This window comes from Bos grunniens, chromosome 17 (genome assembly GCF_055505025.1).
Source record: "Bos grunniens cultivar Pamir isolate PY7600 chromosome 17, Bosgru_T2T1.0, whole genome shotgun sequence".
NCBI lineage: Eukaryota > Metazoa > Chordata > Mammalia > Artiodactyla > Bovidae > Bos > Bos grunniens.
Window position 1 is genome coordinate 16370789 of NC_141181.1, and position 19551 is coordinate 16390339.

The 19551-nt window shown below is 37.8% G+C and overlaps 1 protein-coding gene across 5 annotated transcripts in view; it reads right to left on the bottom strand.

Moving 5' to 3' along the window:
* IL15 (interleukin 15) overlaps positions 1–19551 on the bottom strand; it is a 96655-nt gene that overhangs the window by 53889 nt on the left and 23215 nt on the right. Inside the window, exon 1 of one of the 5 annotated variants that reach the window (XM_086346600.1) lies at positions 10314–10437. The exons of 3 other annotated variants lie outside the window; for them this stretch is intronic. Coding sequence is in view for 1 of the 2 variants with exons in the window: in XM_086346595.1 (XP_086202721.1) it covers positions 10314–10435 (122 nt within the window). In the remaining variant the exon portion in view is untranslated. Of the gene's footprint in view, positions 1–10313; positions 10438–19551 lie in introns of those variants that run through there. One more of the 5 variants, XM_086346595.1, reaches the window with a different exon arrangement.

A 19551-nucleotide genomic window follows, 5' to 3' on the forward strand; every position in this document is an offset into this window, starting at 1 on the left:
CAACTTAGTCGAAACTTGCATCACCTTAAGGCTGAATTCCCACAACTATAATCTCTGTTTCACTCTTTAATTCTGCTGTCTGTGCCTCTAATGGGTTAATTTAAAACAACAACTTTATTATCATCATAGATCACTTAAACTGTATCAAGTTTTCCATTGCTTACTATTGTCTGTATAAATTATAGGGCATTGTTCGAGTTTATGGTTGCTGAGGGGCAGAGATAGGTAGGGAGCTTGGGATGGTCATGTACACACTGCTATATTTAAAACAGATAACCAACAAAGGACCTATTATATAGCACATGGATCTCTGCTGAATGTTCCGTGGCAGCCTGGATGGGAGAGGGGTTTGTGGGGAGAGTGGATACATGTATATGTATGGCCGAGTCCCTTTTACTGTTCACTTGAACTATCACGACATTGTTAACTGGCTATCCACCAATAAAAAACAAAAAGCTGAAAAAAGAAAAAGGAAAATAAACCCCAGGTAAAAGTACCTATTCAGGAGTTGAGATCTTATAGGACAGAGGTACAGCCATAAGAGGAGTTTACAAAGAAGTCTGAATGACTTAAAGAGTTTCTTTAATAAAAGGAAAAGTTTCTTTAAAGATAATAAATAAATTATATAGCACTTTCAAAGTCCTACATAACCAGACACCTGCATTTTAAACTTTATTTTCCAATTAAATGGCGGCCAATAAAAAGTTGCAGGGGGTGTAGCTCAGTGGTATATTGCATGCTTTGCATGTACGAGGCCCCAGGTTCAACCCCCACCTCCTCCATCTGTGTACTTTGGGCTTCTCTGATGGTTCAGTGGTAAAGAATATGCCTGTAATGCAGGAGACACAGGAGATGAGGTTCAGTCACTGGTTGGGAAGATCCCCTGGAGGAGGAAATGGCAACCCACTCCAGTATTCTTGTCTGAAAAATCCCATGGACAGAGGAGCCTGGTGGGCTGCAGTACAATGGGTCACAAAGAGACGGACAAGACTGAGCAACTTAGCACACACAAATAAGAAGTCACTTACCTACCTTCAGTTAGACTCCTCACTTTATTGTATTCTACTTATGCTCTCCATCTTCGAATATATAAAAGAAGGATTTTTAAACTATTATTTAAAATCATAATAAAAGAATAATTACTAACAAATATCAAGTACTGACTACTTAGTTACTGTTCTAAGCTATTACAATTACATAATATGAACCAATTTTTTTGTTACAACAACTTTGTAAGGAAAGGATTGTTACAATCATCATTCTAAAGTTAAGAAATCTGAGGAACAGGGATTCCTGGTCCAAAGTTACACAGCTAGTAAGTGTCAGCACCAGGGCAGGAAAGCAGGAAGGCTGGCTTGCTTCCTTGCACCTGCTCCTCTCAGAATTAAACTAATGTCACCTCCTGTTTGGAAAATTCCTACCACTTGGCTCTCCTGAGGCTCCTTGAAAATGAAAGTGGGTATAAATGGAGTTTCTTTTACAGTAGAAGTAGAAAGAGACGGGTAGAAAATTCTCAAGATCAGAAAGATGTGATCCAAGTGAATGCTTCAGCCAGGACGGAGAGAAAGCGAAAACAGGTAGGAGACGACAGATGCGAGATAAACTCTCCACTGAGGGATCAGTACCCTTGGTGGAGTGGGTTGACAGTACATTTGGTGACAAGGCTTAGTCCTGGCTCATGCTTTGGAATTCCTGATGGATATCAACAAAAAGGGTACCCCCACTAAACAGGCAGCCAAATGTGATAGAAAAGTAAAGGTGGGGGTTAACTAGGCAGAGAGGACTGACTTTAACACACCCAAGCCTCCTCACTGGAAGAGATCCAGAAGTTTCTGCCAAAACCCACAAAAGAATGGTGAGGATAGCTAAGGAGACAGCCATACTTGTATGGGAGAGGCAGTGGTGAGGTGACATAAAGGAAGATAAGCCAATTAAAGCAGAGACAGTTTAAAAGCATTGCCTGAATAGGTAGACCGAGGCTCAGAGGATCTGCAGGAGCTATCTTGCAAAAGGTCCTCCATTGGACTTCCCTGGTGTCGAGTGGTAAAGAATCCACTGGTCAATGCAGGGGACATGGGTTCAACTGCTGGACCGGGAACCCACATGCTATGGAGCAACTAAGCCCCTGAGCCACAAGTACTGAGCCAGCACTCTAGAGCTGGTGCCCCGCAGCAAGAGAGGCCACCACGACTAGAGAGCAGCCCCTGCTCGCTGCAACTAGAGAGAGCCTGTGGGCAGTAACCGAGACCCAGGGTAGCCAAAAGTAAATGAACAAACAAACAAAATTTTTTAAATGGTTTAAATTTAAAAAAAGGATCCTTCATTCCGAAGAAAATATTTCTTAACAAGGATGTGCCTACATTTCCTGGCATATGTAGTACTAAGTATTACCTCTATCACAAAATCAATAATTTAACAAGTTTTAATAAAACCACAAAGTGTTTTAACCACAATTATACAATATGTATTAATAAAAGGTATACCTCCTTTCTGCACATTTTAATGCACAAATTATAGTTCTGTAACATAAGTTTACTACTACTCACAGTAGACAAATCTCCACTGCCTCATAAAAAATGTTAAGATTTCAGGTGAGGTTTCCACAGAATATTAAAATAATCACCTGTATAAGAAAATTAGAATTAAGATAAGGTAAAGATAAAATGGGGCTTCCCAGGTGGCAATAGTTAGTGGTAAAGAACCCAACTGCCAATGCAGGAGACATAAGAGACGCAAGTTCCATCCCTGGGTCAGGAAGATCCCCTGAGGAGGGGATTGCAACCCACTCCAGTATTCTTGTCTGGAGAAACCCATGGATAGAAGAGCCTGGCGGGCTACAGTCCATAGGGTAGTAAAGAGTCAGGCAGGACTGAAGCACACATGCAGAAGATGAATAAGTAAGCTTACTAATAGTAAAATAGATAGCAATAGACTGGCAGTGAGGTTCATGCTTATATACATTGTGACTAGCCCTCCATACATATGGGCAGATGACTAACTAGTCAGAGTATTTTGACAACTTCTTGAATATTATGCACATTAGGACACCAAGACAAAAATAAACATGTTCCACCTTATGAGAACTTAAACATCTCAAGAATTAGTATCTAACTCAACTCCACCCTTCCTTCCTGAATAAACAGAGCCTTGAAAAGCAGAAGACAAACTTATTTCTTAATCTTGCTGACTAGAAGAAGCAAATACATTTTTTTTGAAGGTGAGTGACTTAGTAAGAGTGGTGTTCTGAGAAAATAGGGTATGAATTAAACCATACAACAACTGCTGTGTCCATTTTACAAACGATAAAGCTGTGAGTAGCATTAGCTAGCCTGCGTTTGATACAGTGCTCCTAAGTGCTAGAGCTGGGCTTCAAATTCTAATAGTGTCCCACAATGCAGTTCACAAAATTCAGCATCCATTCTCCTAAAAAAAAGTAATTCTTAATAAAAGGAATAGAATAGTTACTTCTTAACCTAATCAAGTCTTCTTTAAACTAATACCAACTTCTAACCTACGAACAAATCACTGTGTCCCCACTGTATTCAGGACTAAGAATAAGATACCCTGGTGGCTATTCTTTGGAACTTTTTTTGGAATTTCTGATTAATAAAGTATAAAAAATAAGAAATTCTAGTTACAACTACTCAAAAAAATAAGACCATCACTTTTATAAATTCAACAAGTATTTAATACAACAAAGCTAAATACAGTACTTGAGGTATCACAGACTGAAACGGCAAGTTCTTTAAGATGGTTTGGAGCAAAACAAATGATAAATAAAAACTGAATAACCATAATTTTCATATTCATCATTCTATATGTTAGCAATATGTAGAGGAAATTATATAACTCACATTATTGACAGAAGTGTACAATTAGGATAAATATGATAAAAACTATATTAGAACTACATAAAAATCAATAAAGCTAAACCAAAAAGCAAAAAAGACAAATAATTTGAGAAGTATACTTTATTCCTGGATAGAAACACTATGTGTTACAGAGATATTTTTCCAAATTATTTCGTAGGAAATGAAATTGACATTACAATCTTTACATTCATCTCAGAAAAACCTACTAGTGAAAGCAGTGAGAATAATTTTGAAGTAGAAAAGTAATAAAGAGGAACCAGACCTAATAGGTGTGAAACAAATATATAAAAGCCTAATTTGGGGATAGGATTTAAAGCAATTTTTAAAAAATTCAACAAAATAAAATTGATAGAGTTGACAAAATAAAAATAATATTTCTATAAGTTAATGTGCAATAAACCAAATGAAAGGGTAAACAGTTAAGAAAAGTGAAAAAAAAATACTAAAATGTACTTGTTCCTTATATTTTTAAAGGATTATAAAATTTGGTAAGAAAAACAAAAATATCTCTAAATATAAATAACAAAGATCATTGCAGTAAAAATACAAACAACAAATGAACACTTTATGGAATCCAGTATCTACAGTAATCAAGAAAGCAAATTAGACTCAAATGCATTTCTTACTTTTCAAATCTGGGAAAAAAGTTACATTTTATTGACATTAGGAAATGATCACTATGTATGCATATGTCAAATTATAACGTTGTACAGCTGAAACTTATGTAATTAAAAAATTACAGTTTGTTATATTTTTTATAAAAGTAATGTACATAGTTGAAAAACAAAACAAAAAGAAAAGATATTCATTTTAGAAACTGTACCTTGATTCCTGTCCCTGGTCACCTGTTTTCCCTCCACCTTCCTGCCTTGATTTAGGCAAACATTTTTAGTTCTTGCAAATACTTAAAAGTTTCCTTATGAAATGCAAGCAAATTTAGTAATATATACTTATATTTCCACATTCCTCAAATAAAATTAAATAACAAGCAGCACTTCACATGAGGTTGAACATATTTTTTATGAATCAAAACACTATTTGTATTATTTATTTGACTGTAATGGGTCTTTGTTGTTGAACGGGCTTTTCTCTAGTTGCAGAGAGTGGGGTCTACTCTAGTTGGTTAATGGGGCTCTCATTGCAGCAGCTTCTCTTGTTGCAGAGCACAGTCTCTAGAGTGTTCGGGCTTCAGTAGCTGCGGCACGTAGGTTTTAGAGCACAGGCTCAATATTTGTGGCACATGGGCTTAGCTGTCCTGTGGTATGTGGGATCTTCTTGAACCAGGAATTGAACCTGTGTCTCTTGTACTGGCAGGCAGATTCTTTACCATGGAGCCACCAGGGAAGCCCACTATTTGTATTTTTTAATGTTCATTTATCTTTGCTTACTTGGCTCAGTTGGTAAAGAATCTGCCTGCAGTGTGAGAGACCTGGGTTTGATCCCTAGGTCAGGAAGATCCCCTGGAGGAGGGCATGGCAACCCACTCCAGTATTCTTGCCTGGAGAATCCCATGGACAGAGGAGCCTTGCGGGCTACAGTCCATGGGATCACAAAGAGTTGGACACAAGTTAGGGACTAACATGCTGTTCTGTGCTTTGTATTTAATTTAAGAGAGAAAACTCCTGGTCATTTGAGAGGCAAGTATTTTTTCCCTGCTTACCATTCTCCTTTAGAATTTCTCCAGAGTTTTTCTTTTGTTTTGGCTTGTATTTTGGCGAACCAAAGGATTTCTTTTAATGAGTCAGAGTTACCTTTTTTCTCTCTCTCTTTTAGATGCTGGAATTGAGCAATAGAAAATGTTCAGCTAGATTCCATTTTTCTTTTTAAGTATTTACCTTTTTTCTCTCTCTCTTTTAGATGCTGGAATTGAGCAATAGAAAATGTTCAGCTAGATTCCATTTTTCTTTTTAAGTATTAAGTCATTTACAAATAACAGCTTTACTTACACTTTTTAAAATTTCATACCTCAAATTCCTTTGCCTTTTTTGGTTGTGTTAACTAATATCTCTGGTACAACATCACTAGCAAGGGTGAGAGGTAAACACAATTATCTTGTTTGTTCTTTGAGCATAAATAACAGAAGTACCTCTAGCATTTAGCCATTATGTTTGTGTATACGTATGTGTGAACATACAGTTTGTTGTTTTGTCATGGTAATAAAATGTTTGACTCTTTCTTTATTGAGATAGCTCTCTTTTTTAAAACATCCAGAATGGTTGCTAAATTTTATCAAATGAGTTGAAATTAACATATGATTTTTCCCTTAGATCAACTATTACGATGAAATATTTTAATCGACTTCATAATCTTTCATCCTGGAATGAACTTTACTTCATCATGAATACATAATTCCTTTAATGAGCTGCAAATAATTTTCTGAAAAGTTTTTCATTGATATTCATAAATAAAATTGAAAATAGTTTTCTTCTTGTGAAATTTTTAGCATATTTAGGTGTCAATGATAATCTCCCTTCACTAAAACAAGCTGAGTTTATATTCCTCTGGAAGGGTTTAAATCACACTGAAGTACTCTCTTCTTTTAAAAAATCATTAGATAGGGTGTAATATACAAATGATGCATACTGTAATATCTAGGTAACAATTAATATGTTGAGGTACAATTTTTAAAGATACATTTAATATTTAAGGGAAAAATAAAGAGTGAAATAATATTAATTAATAAATTAGTAGAGGAAATAAGGATAGCAAAAAATTCATTAATCTATATAAAGTCAAGAAAGGAAGGATAAAACTACATAAAGAGATGAGTCAAGTGGAAACAAATAGTAGGCTGGTAGATATGAATCCAACTATATCAGTAATTATATTAAATGAAAATGGACTAAATATGTAAAAGACTAGGATTGCCAGATTAAGTTAAAAACAAAAATGTAAAACAGCTACCTCTTGTTACAGGACACACACCTGTAATATAAGGACAATGTCAGGGTGAAATGGAGGGGAAAATATGTATCATGCAAAGACTGAAAAAAATAAGCTGGGGCAGCTCTACTAATGTTGGATAAAGCAGACTTGAAGGCTAGTCACTTACTAGAAAGATAGGCGGGCATTTCATACCCTGTAAAAGGTCCATCCACCAGGGGGATATCATGATAAAAAATGCAGCCTCCTAAAAATTATAGCTTTAAAGTTTATAAAGCAAAGCTAAGTAGAACTAGAGAAAAGAGAAAAAGGCAAATTCACCATCATCTGGGTGACTTTAAAATATCTCTCTCAAAAGCTAACAGAACAACAGAGAAACAAAATTCAAGGATAGAGTAGGCTTGAAAAAAAAAAAGCTTGATCTACCTGACATGTATGATGCATTATACCTCAAAATGGAAAAATTCACTCTTCTACTTCTGGAATATTTGCCAAAGGTGACCATGTGCTGGACCACAAAGCAAGTCATTATATTTAAAGAACTAAAATTATTCAGTGTTTATTATGGGATATAATTCTGGCTGTGAAATCAATAATAAACTCTTAGTTTGTTTCCTCAATTCTCAACTGTGTGAAAAATAAACAATAGACTTCTTAAAGAACTCACGAATTCAAGCAAATAAAAAAGATATGACGTCATCATTAGGCACAGAAAAAGGATTCTAGTAAATGGTGCACTTCCAAGAAAGCAAGAGAAGGTAAAAATGGGCAGCCGCAGGGCAGGGGCGAGCCCCTAGAAGGAAGTGCCCAGGCAGGCTGGCCATTCTTAAGTGCACGGAGCTACACAAAGGGCACCTTTGCAGTCACCCCCAGGCAGAGGAAGGGGCAAGATTTGCAAGAATGTGTTACTAACTCCTACAACCCACCGGCAAAGATTAGCCAGACAGCCTGTTAACTTGCCGACATTTCCATCAGGAGGAAACCCCATGCAGGAAATCCAGGATGTGAGCTGGTAACCCACCCCGTCTGTCACTGAAGGACACAGCCACTTCGTACCAATGCATTTCCTTCCTTTTTGAAAAATGTGCTTTCTGAGATCTGTCCGCTCACGGAGACAAAGAACCTTTCCCCGTTTCCCCTGGCAACGACTCCTTGCTCAGGCTCAGTACCCACACAGAACTGGGCTCTTTCTTTCCCCTTGGTGATTGCTGACAAATGTCATCACAGGACCCCCTCCGTACTTCCATTTCTCTCAGTCCCTCGAGGAAACTTCCTGGCAAATGCTACCAGCCTCAGGTGCTTTAGTCTACAGCCCACAGGTTTGGATTTTACAGCTTTTCATTTTAGATTTTACAGCTTTTTCACTATCTGAGTTTTGTTTACACTTAGTTTGTGAGTCTTTCCCCAGTCCCATTCTATTAATACATGATTTCCAAGATGAGAATTACATTTGGTCCAATCCACTGCTCATCATGGAAGCGGGAAAGATTGCTTTAAAATTGTTAAATGTCAGCACTGAAGAGAATGTAGTGTCACCAAAACTCACAATGGGATGATGAAGACATAAATCTGTACATATTTTCTGGAATATGTCTGAAGTACCATTTATAACTTTAAACATTTGAATTTTCCTAGAAAATTTTCCTAATAAAAATTTCAAAAATCTGGTCACAGATTTATTAAAAAATATACTTACTGAAGTTTTCTTTTAATAACCACAAGTTAATGACATTATAATAGGTTACGATATATTTAAATTGAAGTATTACATACACATGAAAAATAATATCAACTTATGTAATATCACAAGGAAATGTCACAGTTTGCTGTTAAACAAACAAGGTAAATTTTCAATATTTTTTATATCAACCATGTAGAAAAAAATAGCCCTGGAAAGAATCATGTAATAATCTGCCTCTTAGTTACTGCATTACTGGCAATGTTTCTCTCACTTTATACTTTTCTGTACTCTTCACTCTTATGATAGTGAGCACATGTTACTTTGATAATCAGAAAGATAACAAAACAAAAATCTTGAGACACTCTTCCACAGATAAGAACAGCTATTGCAGGCCTCCACAAACCATCAAAAGGGTTGTTTTTAAGGACCCCAAAGGACGCTGCTCTGCATTTTTATTAAGAATCCCTAAACTCAAGAAACCACCTGCTCAAAAACTAGGAATAAAAAATTCCAATAAACAGAAAGTACTTTTGTTATGACTTCAAAACAACTGAGGGGAATATCCTGCTTAATTTCTTGCATATTTCAAGTATGATTTCACTTAATGAAATTCCCCTGGTTTTTGCCCCAGAATTGATCATAATGGAATTTTTAAAATAACATGTTTATTCATTTTCATAATCAGTGACAATTTAGAGCTATGTTGCTGTGACAACAATGTCCCAAGTTCTATTCCTCAACATCCAAAGGACTCTCCAACTTCTTCTTTGAGCCTTCAGTGATAGCAACACATAAAATAAACACATAAAATGTGTTTATCTCTAAGATTGTCAGTAAGTTGTTTCTCAAGTTTAGGGAATTCTTAATAAAGATTCTAGGAAACAGAGCAGTTTCAAAGAAACACATGAAGTTAGAAGATATGTCTTACTTTTTAGGTAATTACAAACGACATTTTCTTCATTCTTTTTCTTTCAATTTATATTTACTTTATTATTTTATTATGCCAGAAATGATTGCATAAGAAAGGAATTACTTTTTTCCCTCTTAGGATTCTTGTAAAGGGTTTCACTTTTCATAAACCCCTGTATTTACTCTACTGCATATTCTGATCTAAACACATGATACAGAAATTTTTCTAACAGAGTTATAACTGAAAGTAAAATTAAATCATGTGTTCACTTTATCAAAAAGAAGCTAGTTCCTTGGATTTCCATTTCTGTGACTTTATTTTGTTTAGTTCTTGAGACTACTTGATTTTACATCGCTCTCACTTTTCAAAAGTTTCAAATAGTCATTCTAGAACTCTAATCTATATTATTCTCTGATCTCCTTACCTTTGTAAAATCATTCAGAGATTGGATCGCTGTATTACCTTTATTATCTAATTCTAAGAACACTAGTTTCTTTAAAATTGACTTAATAATAGCAAAACGTGAGAGGCAGAATTTCTTCAACTAATATGCCAAGGGTTGGCAAACTGACCCACAGGCCAAATCTCACTTGCCATTTGTTAAGTTTTGTTAGGATAAAGCCATGCCCATCTATGTCTATACTTTCCCAATACTTTCAGTATATAGGGGAAGAGTTGAGTAGTTGCAAGAGACATCATTTGGCTTGAAAAGCCTAAAATATTTACTGTCTGGCTTTTTTCGGAAGAAAATTTGCCCACCTGTTATGTGCAATGTTCTCTGTCCTCAGAAAATGCTTTCAACCTTCTATGACAAATGGCATTTTAGTTTTTACTAAGATGCTCACTTCTTAAAAATCTCAGGTACATATATAATATCCACTAGTTTGCCACATCTTCATTATTGTTAATTACATTATTACATAAATGGGTCTATACTGCATGATGTAATTCTTGAAACCTTACTTACATGACCTCCTATATGCTGGCTATCTGCTAACATTGACTTCTTGACTTCCTGTGACATCACCAACATGGCACATGATGAGACATTATTTTGAAAAGCCACGTGACCATATGTAGGAATGGATTCTGTAGGAGTCAAAGGCAGGATAAAGAGATTAAAAATTATGTACTGAATAATCTTCCCTTCCTTGAATTTATAATTACTTCTGCATCTCATGATGCTGGAAAAGACAGGAAGACTCATATGGAGAAAGCTTCAGAAGTCAAGAGGAAGTTTTTAAAATTAATTGTCCCTGAAATCTTCAGTCTTCCTCATAATTTAACTCACATCCATGTTGAATATAGCTGCTTCATTTGGGAAAAGAAATAATCAGACATTATTTAAAAGGAAGATTTTTTTACTCTTGCCCTGGAACTGGTGATGAGAACCAAATATTGGGGATAAAGAAGCATTAAGCTGCCCTACATTCTAAAGAGAGTTTTGTAGCTATGTCTAGACACCTACTTCAGGGAGAATTCAGAGGCAGGCAAACCCTTACTCTACTTCTACTTCAACACCATCAACTCCAAGATCCCACGACTGGTCCATATACAGAAGACTAAAATCCTAGCATGGGAAGTGAGAGGCAATGATTGGAATCACCAGTCAGCAACATGACAGGAAGTTCTATGGGACTATACACAAGAGACACTGCATTATAAACTGAGCTGTGTCTCACCAAAATTCTTGTGTTGAGGCCCTAGCCCCCATTGTAACGGCATTTGAAGATGGGGTTTGGAAGGTGACTAGGGTTAAATGAGGTTATAAGGGTGGGACCCTCATGATGGGATTAATATGGAGTTATGAGAAGTGGTATTAGAGCACTTGTTTCCTTCTCTCTCTACACCTCATGAGGACACAGCAAGAAGGCAGCCATCTGCAAGCCAGGAAGGGAGGCCTCCCCCAAGGAACTCAATCAGCTGGCATCTTGATCTTGTGCTGTACCCCCAGGGGAGGGATCTGAAAGGGCAGAAAAAGCCCAATTCTGGAACCTTCCATAGAGAATGTAACAATAACCTGTTCCTGTTAGCTCAGAAGGGAAGCGACAGCTAACAGAGTATAGCCTAGTTAAGTCAGGAGCCATCTGGTATGTCTGTCCGTCACCACCCTTTTGGCCCTCAACTTCCAGTGGTTAAAACCAGAAGGAGGTTAGAAGGCATGAAAATGTTGACCACACCCTCTTCCCTCAACTGGTTCCACAGGCCTAACTTGAGCTGAGTGAACATCATCTGGAGATGAGACTGGAATTTTAAATGGATTAGACAATTCAATAATTGGAAGTGATCAAGATGCCACCTGATCTGACAATTTTGTGAATGGATACTTACAAATGGATTATGAGAGAAGCTGTACCTGAAACACTGAAGAGTCAGCATACCTAGGTCTTTGATACCACGTGTTATGAAGGAAAAAGGAAGAGGCAATGACTGTTCAACAAAGAGTAACTCATTTTGGATCACTTTAAGGCAAATTCCTATTCTATCATTTCTCCCACTTTCTAGAATTCACTTTTCAAGTTTATTCCCTTTCAAATTCCCTTTTTAACAATCTTTCACCTAATCCATTACTATTATATAACAATAAGAATAACAAGAATTCTTATGAAGCTTTTTGTTGAAAGAAAAAAAGGTTTTTGAGAAAAATGTTTATTCAACTCAAAAGTTGATCTTAAGACACAGCCATTAACAAACCTTTCTCTCTCTTTCTCTGTCTCTCTCTCTTTTTTTTTTTTTGCTTTCTCCTCTACATCATGTTCATACAACAGCCAACTCCTTAGTTCTGGTTTTACTTCCTACTTGTATTATCTGTATGCAGGTCAGTAAGCAACAGTTAGAACTGGACATGGAACAACAGACTGGTTCCAAATAGGAAAAGGAGTACGTCAAGGCTGTATATTGTCACCCTGCTTATTTAACTTCTATGCAGACTACATCATGAGATGGATGAAGCACAAGCTGGAATCAAAATTGCCAGGAGAAATATCAATAACCTCAGATATGCAGATGACACCACCCTTATGGCAGAAAATGAAGAAGAACTAAAGAGCCTCTTGATGAAAGTAAAAGAGGAGAGTGAAAAAGGTGGCTTAAAGCTCAACATTCAGAAAACTAAGGTCATGGCATCTGGTCCCATCACTTGATGGCAAACAGATGGGGAAACAGTGGCTGACTTTATTTTGGGGGGCTCCAAAATCACTGCAGATGGTGATTGCAGCCATGAAATTAAAGGACGCTTACTACTTGGAAGGAAAGTTATGACCAACCTAGATAGCATATTCAAAAGCAGAGACATTACTTTGCCAACAGAGGTCCATCTAGTCAAGGCTATGGTTTTGCCAGTGGGCATGTATGGATGTGAGAGTTGGACTATAAAAAAGGCTGAGTTGATGCTTTTGAACTGTGGTGCTGGAGAAGACTCTTGAGAGTCCCTTGGACTGCAAGGAGATCCAACCAGTCCATCCTAAAGGAGATCAGTCCTGGGTATTTATTAGAAGGACTGATGCTGAAGCTGAAACTCCAATACTTTGTCCACCTGATGCAAAGAACTGACTCATTTGAAAAGACCCTGATGCTGGGAAAGATTGAGGGCAGGCAGAGAAGGGGATGACAGAGGATGAGAGGGGATGGCATCACCAATTCAGTGGACATGAGTTTGGGTAGACTCCAGGAGTTGGCGATGGGCAGGGAGGCCTGGTGTGCTGCAGTCCATGGGGTCGCAGAGAGTCAGAAACGACTGAGTGACTAAACTGAACTGAACTGAACTCTATTATCTCAGAATTTATTCTTTGAGATTTTTCTTGGATATTTTCCCATCCACTCTATAAACATGCATCAACTTGATCAGGAACACCTAAGAGAGATCACTTCCTTGGGCATTTTCCCTCTGCAACCAAGAAATAAGCTTCCTGGATAGGCACCACAACTGAGAATTCCACAGAATGTGTGAGAATGAAATCAGCAAATATGCTGAAAGGCACAGGATGAGCACGCAGACCCATCTGATCCTCAAAAGGAAGGACCCTGAGAGCTGCTATGACTTTTGGCTACCTCCTGGGCTTCCCAGGTAACTCTAGTGATAAAGGACCCACCTACTAATGCAGGAGACATAAGAGATGTGGGTTCGGTCCCTGGGTTGGGAAGATTCCCCTAAAGAAGTAAATGGCAATCCACTCTAGTATTGTTGCCTGGAGAATCCCATGGACAGAGGAGCCTGGCAGGCTACAGTTCACAGGGTTGCAAAGAATTGGACACGACTGAAGCAACTTCACACGCATGCATGTTTACCCTTTTAAGCTTCAAAATAGAGGATGAATAAAAACACCTACATCTCTGATTTAAAGCTAGATAGATCCCTGCCTTTCATGTCCTCTGTTGGCTAATGTTCCAATTATTAGCAACAAGGGATAATGTTTCTAGAAAAGAGGAGGCAAGCTTCTTCAGGAAATACCTAAGAAGAGGTAATCAAAATATTTAAAAACCAAATTCAACTCAGTTCTGCTGCCATTTGCCCCAATAACCTGCCTCAACTAATGCAACACACTCTTGAAAATGCCCTAACAGTGCATGTCCTCCATCTCCACACTGCAGTTAAGGCTGACTGATCCAGATCACTGGCCTCTCTGTGGCCAAATGCATGTTTGGGAAACATTTTTGTCTCTTACTTTGGACTTCAATTTGTACACACTGAAATGGAATAGAATCAAAGAGTGTTTGATACTCCAAACAACTTCCATCCAGGCATCCGTGTTTCAAAGAGGATAAATGGTTCCCAAAGGAAATGCCTTCCTCTGACCAGCAAAGCCATCTAAGGATTGTTATGCCCTTCCATAAAAGATGTAAAGAAGCTCGGCAGAACTGTCGTGAACATGGAGGCAGTCGTCACACTAGCTGAGAGCTCAGAACTGAGTCTCTGCAGAGATGCCCTCCATGGACCCCTCTCTGGGGACCTGGCCTCCTTCCCTGGAGTTGGAGCACTCCTAAAGGGTCGTCAAGCTTCAGAGAACTCCTTATGGGATTGACTGGCTGTCTTTGCTCCAACTGCACCCCAGTTCAACTTGTCCTTCTACCCACTTACTTCCATCCCCCTCATTTCCATCAGGTGTTCCTGAAGACACACCCCATGAGACTCCTGCATGTACATTCCTGTCTCAGAGTCTGCTTCCCAGGGAAGCCAATCTACAAAAACATTATACTCTCTTAGCTGAGAAAATGTATGGTTGAGAAACACTTGGATCAACCCTGCTTAGATTGAGGAGAATCTCCTTTAATTTGACAATGTGCACTGTGAATCTTCAATGAATATCCAGAAGTTATTTAACCACAGAACGCTCTTCTTACATCGAACATCTTCTGAGATCCATACTCTATGGAATATGCTCTGGGAAACATGAACGCAGTTCACTCTAGCTCACATGAGAATATAATTGGTTAAGTTCCTCATGTCAATCCCTCCTGTAATGGCAAAAGAAGGGAAATAACAATGGGGGAACAATAAAGAAAACAATAGAGGAATGTTTATATAAATTATGATATTTGATGAAATATTATGAATCTATAGAAAGAAATAAGAAATTCTTTAAGTTCTAGAATGAAAAAGTATCTGAAGTATATATTTTTAGTCCAAACAGCAAGGTTAGCTGACTGTGTGTACTTGTTCTTAAAAAAGGGAAGGATTAAATATATGTGTACATTTTCTTCTGCATGCATTAAATATTTGGAAAGGCATACATTAGAAAATGATAGCACTAGTTGTTTCTGTAGAAGAAAATTAAAAGCACTTTGACTTTTTCATTTTAAACCATGGAAATAGATGACCTCTTCAAACAATTAAACTATTACAAATTAAAAGCAAAACACTGCAAAATATTAGATAGCAGATATTTAAATACTTTGTCTAATCATATATGAAGAAACTCTGGAAAATGTATAACATCCTCTACAAAGTTACTTATACTGGGAGCTCCTTGAAGACATGAATCATATTTAATTCATTTATTCATAATTTCCAAAGCCCAATGGAGTGCCTGAACCAGAGAAGATGGTAGATCATTTGTTTGTTTTTTAATTGAATCCTACTGCATCTATATAGCAATAGATTTAAAGCAGTCCTTCCTTCCTGAAAAAAATTTTTTTTTTAATTTGAGATCTAGGGAAATTCTAAAAATGGAGAAAGACTAGCACATTCTCTTAATGTATTTTCCTGGTTTGGTTTTCCCCTTATAAGCCTACAGTCAGCAACACTTAAAAGTATCTGAAGCAGCGCTGTCCAATACAATGACCACTAGCCACATGTGGCTATTTACATATAAATGTAAATTAATTAAAATGAAATGCAACTAGAAATTCACATCCATAGTTGAGCCAGCCACATTTCAAGTGCTCAAAAAGTCACACATGGTTAGTGGGTACCATACTGGACACAGCAGACAGAGAACATTTTCATCACTGCAGAAACTTCTGGATAGCACTGTTTGAGGTATAGTACAGAAATTGATTTTGGACATTAATGGATTGAATTCCAACTTAGGCACTTACTAGAAGTACAGTTTAGGGAAAGTTGATCTCTCAAAGCCTCAGTTTCCTCATCTGGAGAATAGGGAAAATGAGAAAACTTATGTCATTGGGTCATTGTGAGGCTCAAACGAGCTCTTTCATGCAGATTTCACAGGACACAGTGAACACGTAAAGTGTTACCTCTCAGTGACTAGCACTACTGTGAATATTACACCTCACCATGAGCCAGTCATCTTGTCCCTCCCAAACAGGCTCTTCCACCCCTCCCACAGAGTAGCCTTTAACATTCTCACAGTCTAGCTCAGTGCTATTCAAATAGCAGTTTTACCAGACCACCTGACCTGCCTCTTGAGAAACCTATATGCAGGTGAGGAAGCAACAGTTAGAACTGGACATGGAACAACAGACTGGTTCCAAATAGGAAAAGGAGTACGTCAAGGCTGTATATTGTCAGCCTGCTTATTTAACTTCTATGCAGAGTACATCATGAGAAACGCTGGGCTGGAAGAAGCACAAGATGGAATCAAGATTGCTGGGAGAAATATCAATAACCTCAGATATGCAGATGATACCACCCTATGGGAGAAAGTGAAGAGGAACTAAAAAGCCTCTTGATGAAAGTGAAAGAAGAGAGTGAAAAAGTTGGCTTAAAGCTCAACATTCAGAAAACAAAGATCATGGCATCTGGTCCCATCACTTCATGGGAAATAGATGGGCAAACAGTGGAAACAGTGTCAGACTTTATTTTTGAGAGGCTCCAAATTCACTGCAGATGGTGATTGCAGTCATAAACTTAAAAGATGCTTACTCCTTGGAAGAAAAGTTGTGACCAACCTAGATAGTATATTGAAAAACAGAGATATTACTTTGCCAACAAAGGTCCATCTAATCAAGGCTATGGTTTTTCCAGTGGTCATGTATGGATGTGAGAGTTGGACTGTGAAGAAAGCTGAGCACCGAAGACTTGATGCTTTTGAATTGTGGTGTTGGAGAAGACGCTTGAGAGTCCCTTGGACTGCAAGGAGATCCAACCAGTCCATCCTAAAGGAGATCAGTCCTGAGTGTTCATTGGAAGGACTGATGCTAAAGCTGAAACTCCAATACTTTGGCCACCTCATGTGAAGAGTTGACTCATTGGAAAAGACTCTGATGCTGGGAGGGATTGGGGGCAGGAGAAGAAGGGGACGACAGAGGATGAGATGGCTGGATGGCATCACCGACTCGATGGATCTGAGTCTATGTGAACTCCGGGAGTCGGTGATGGACAGGGAGGCTTGGAGTGCTGTGATTCATAGGGTCACAAAGAGTCAGACACGACTGAGCTACTGAACTGAACTGAACTGAACTGAAGCATGCACTAAATCTTTCTTCAAAAAAGTCTTGCTAAAAAAAAAAAAAATTCAGTTGAACTAAATACGTGTTAGTGGTGTGGTGCATTTACATTCTGGCACAAGCTCTTCATGGGGCCAAATTCTGGGAACAAACATTTTGATACTTTGGCCTGCAATGGTCTAGTTAGAAACACATAAACCCCTTGATATGATTTTAAAATTCTCACAAAGAAACGGATCGCCAGTCCAAGTTCGATGCATGAGACAGGGTGCTCGGGGCTGGTGCACTGGGATGACCCAGAGCGATGGGATAGGGAGGGAGCTAGGAGAGGGGTTCAGGATGGGGAACACATGTAGATCTGTGGCTGATTCATGTCGATGTATGGCAAAGCCACTACAATATTGTAATTAGCCTCCAATCAAAATGAATAAATTTATTTAAAAAATAATAATACTTCTTGAAAAAAAAAATTCTCACAAAGAAGTCTATTAAACTTTTCCATGAGGAGAGCAAAGTCTAAGACAATAGAATTAAAGGACAAAAGAAGCTGGGTCAGTCCAAATGAAGTTTTTATAGTGGGTAGCCCTGAGCTCAATTTTGAAGAACATAAGAGTTGTGATGAGGGAAGAGAGATAAGTAAGAAAAATAACAAAGGAATAATATCAAGAAAAAGGAAACAGAAAGATGGGAGAAAAGACTTTAGCGTTAGCCCTTCAAGAACAAAGCAGTATTTTCCTCTTATCCCTTAAGCCCAGACATTCCCTTGTTAACTCATGGCTTTCCAAAGAGAAAATCAGATAGACTTGATTTTGGGCATCCTTAGTCCTATTATGCAGTATCTATCTACCTAGAATAAAAATATGAAATACATAATAATTTTAAACTCTCTAAAGTTATATATAGAAAGCTATTTTGGGGACTTTCTGATCCTTCAAATATTTGCAGTTAAAGATAAATGAGCTCCAAAGCAAAAAGCTCTCAAGTACGTGTTTCAAATGAGTGTTCTTTTTCCTTCTTCAGGTATTTATAGAAAAAGATCCATATCAAAATTATTCTTCATCATAAAAGTCAGCCAATCATTACTAAACAATTTTCCAGTACTGCCACTACAGATAATTGTTTAACTATTAAAGTGTATGTTGTGATTTATAACTGCCATAATGGCACCAATCTCTACATGATTGCTTGGTGCTGCCGCGGAAGACATACCTCATCTGTTGTGGCATGAAATGCCGTGTGACAATTTATACTGATGCGCATTTCTTATTACCTGCTGATAATAACCTATCAGTGAAAATGACAGCTTAATTATACAGCACGTCTCCCGCTGGCAAATAACTGGATTCAAACATTTCTCTTGCTTCTCACCAATCCCTAACAGAAGCAGAAAGGAGAATCACCGCAATCCTCATAAACAACACTTAAAATTAAGAAAATAAAAATCTAAGTCAAACTTGATCTTTTATTAACCACATATGTACTTTAGCCCAATAATTCCTCGGCAACCGTTTCCAGTTCACAAGAGCTGGTTACCATTCTCCAATGGTTTTATATTTCTTGCTGATTAGGCCTCTTATATTTCCCATTCCAAATACTGGGCTTTTTATGAAATGGGTCAAATGATTTATCCTAAGCATTGAATCTCTGAATCAACATCATGGCCACAGATTTGGTGTAGTGATCCCAAAGGTCTTATTTCTAAGGTATTGCTTGTAGGTTCCTTCCTGACAAGTAGATTCAACTTCTCAAGTCAGTAGTGCTTACAAAACTAGGTGGCTGGATGTTTCTATCAGTTAAGTTTATTTAACTGGCAGCATGCTTACATTCCTAAGTTCCATGTGGTCCATGGGGCTGCTGGCCTTCTCTTCCCTGGACTGGATGGTGGAACTTCCCGACCTTTTCAGCACTGGTGGGTTCCTTCTTCTCCACTAGAGCTGTGTGTCCTTATCTGGGAACAGCCAACAGAATGGCTGCCCCTCAGTTAGGAGACTTAAAGCAGTTTTAACTCTCTACCTCTTCTTTCATTGGCCTCATTAAATGTTCTTTTTTGGAATGAATTTTTATTGGAGTACAGTTCCTTTACAATGCTGTATTAGTTTCTACTGTAAACAGAGCGAATCAGCCATACATATACATGTATATTCTCTTTTTTGGATTTCCTGCCCATGTAGGTCACCACAAAGGATTGAGTAGAGTCTCCTGAGCTATACAGTAGGTTCTTATTAGTTATCTATCTTATACATGGTATAAGTAGTGTATATACATCATTCTCAACCTCCCAATTCATCCTACCCTCCCCTTTCCCCCTTGATACATATATACAATGGAATATTACTCGGCCATGAAAAAGAACAAAA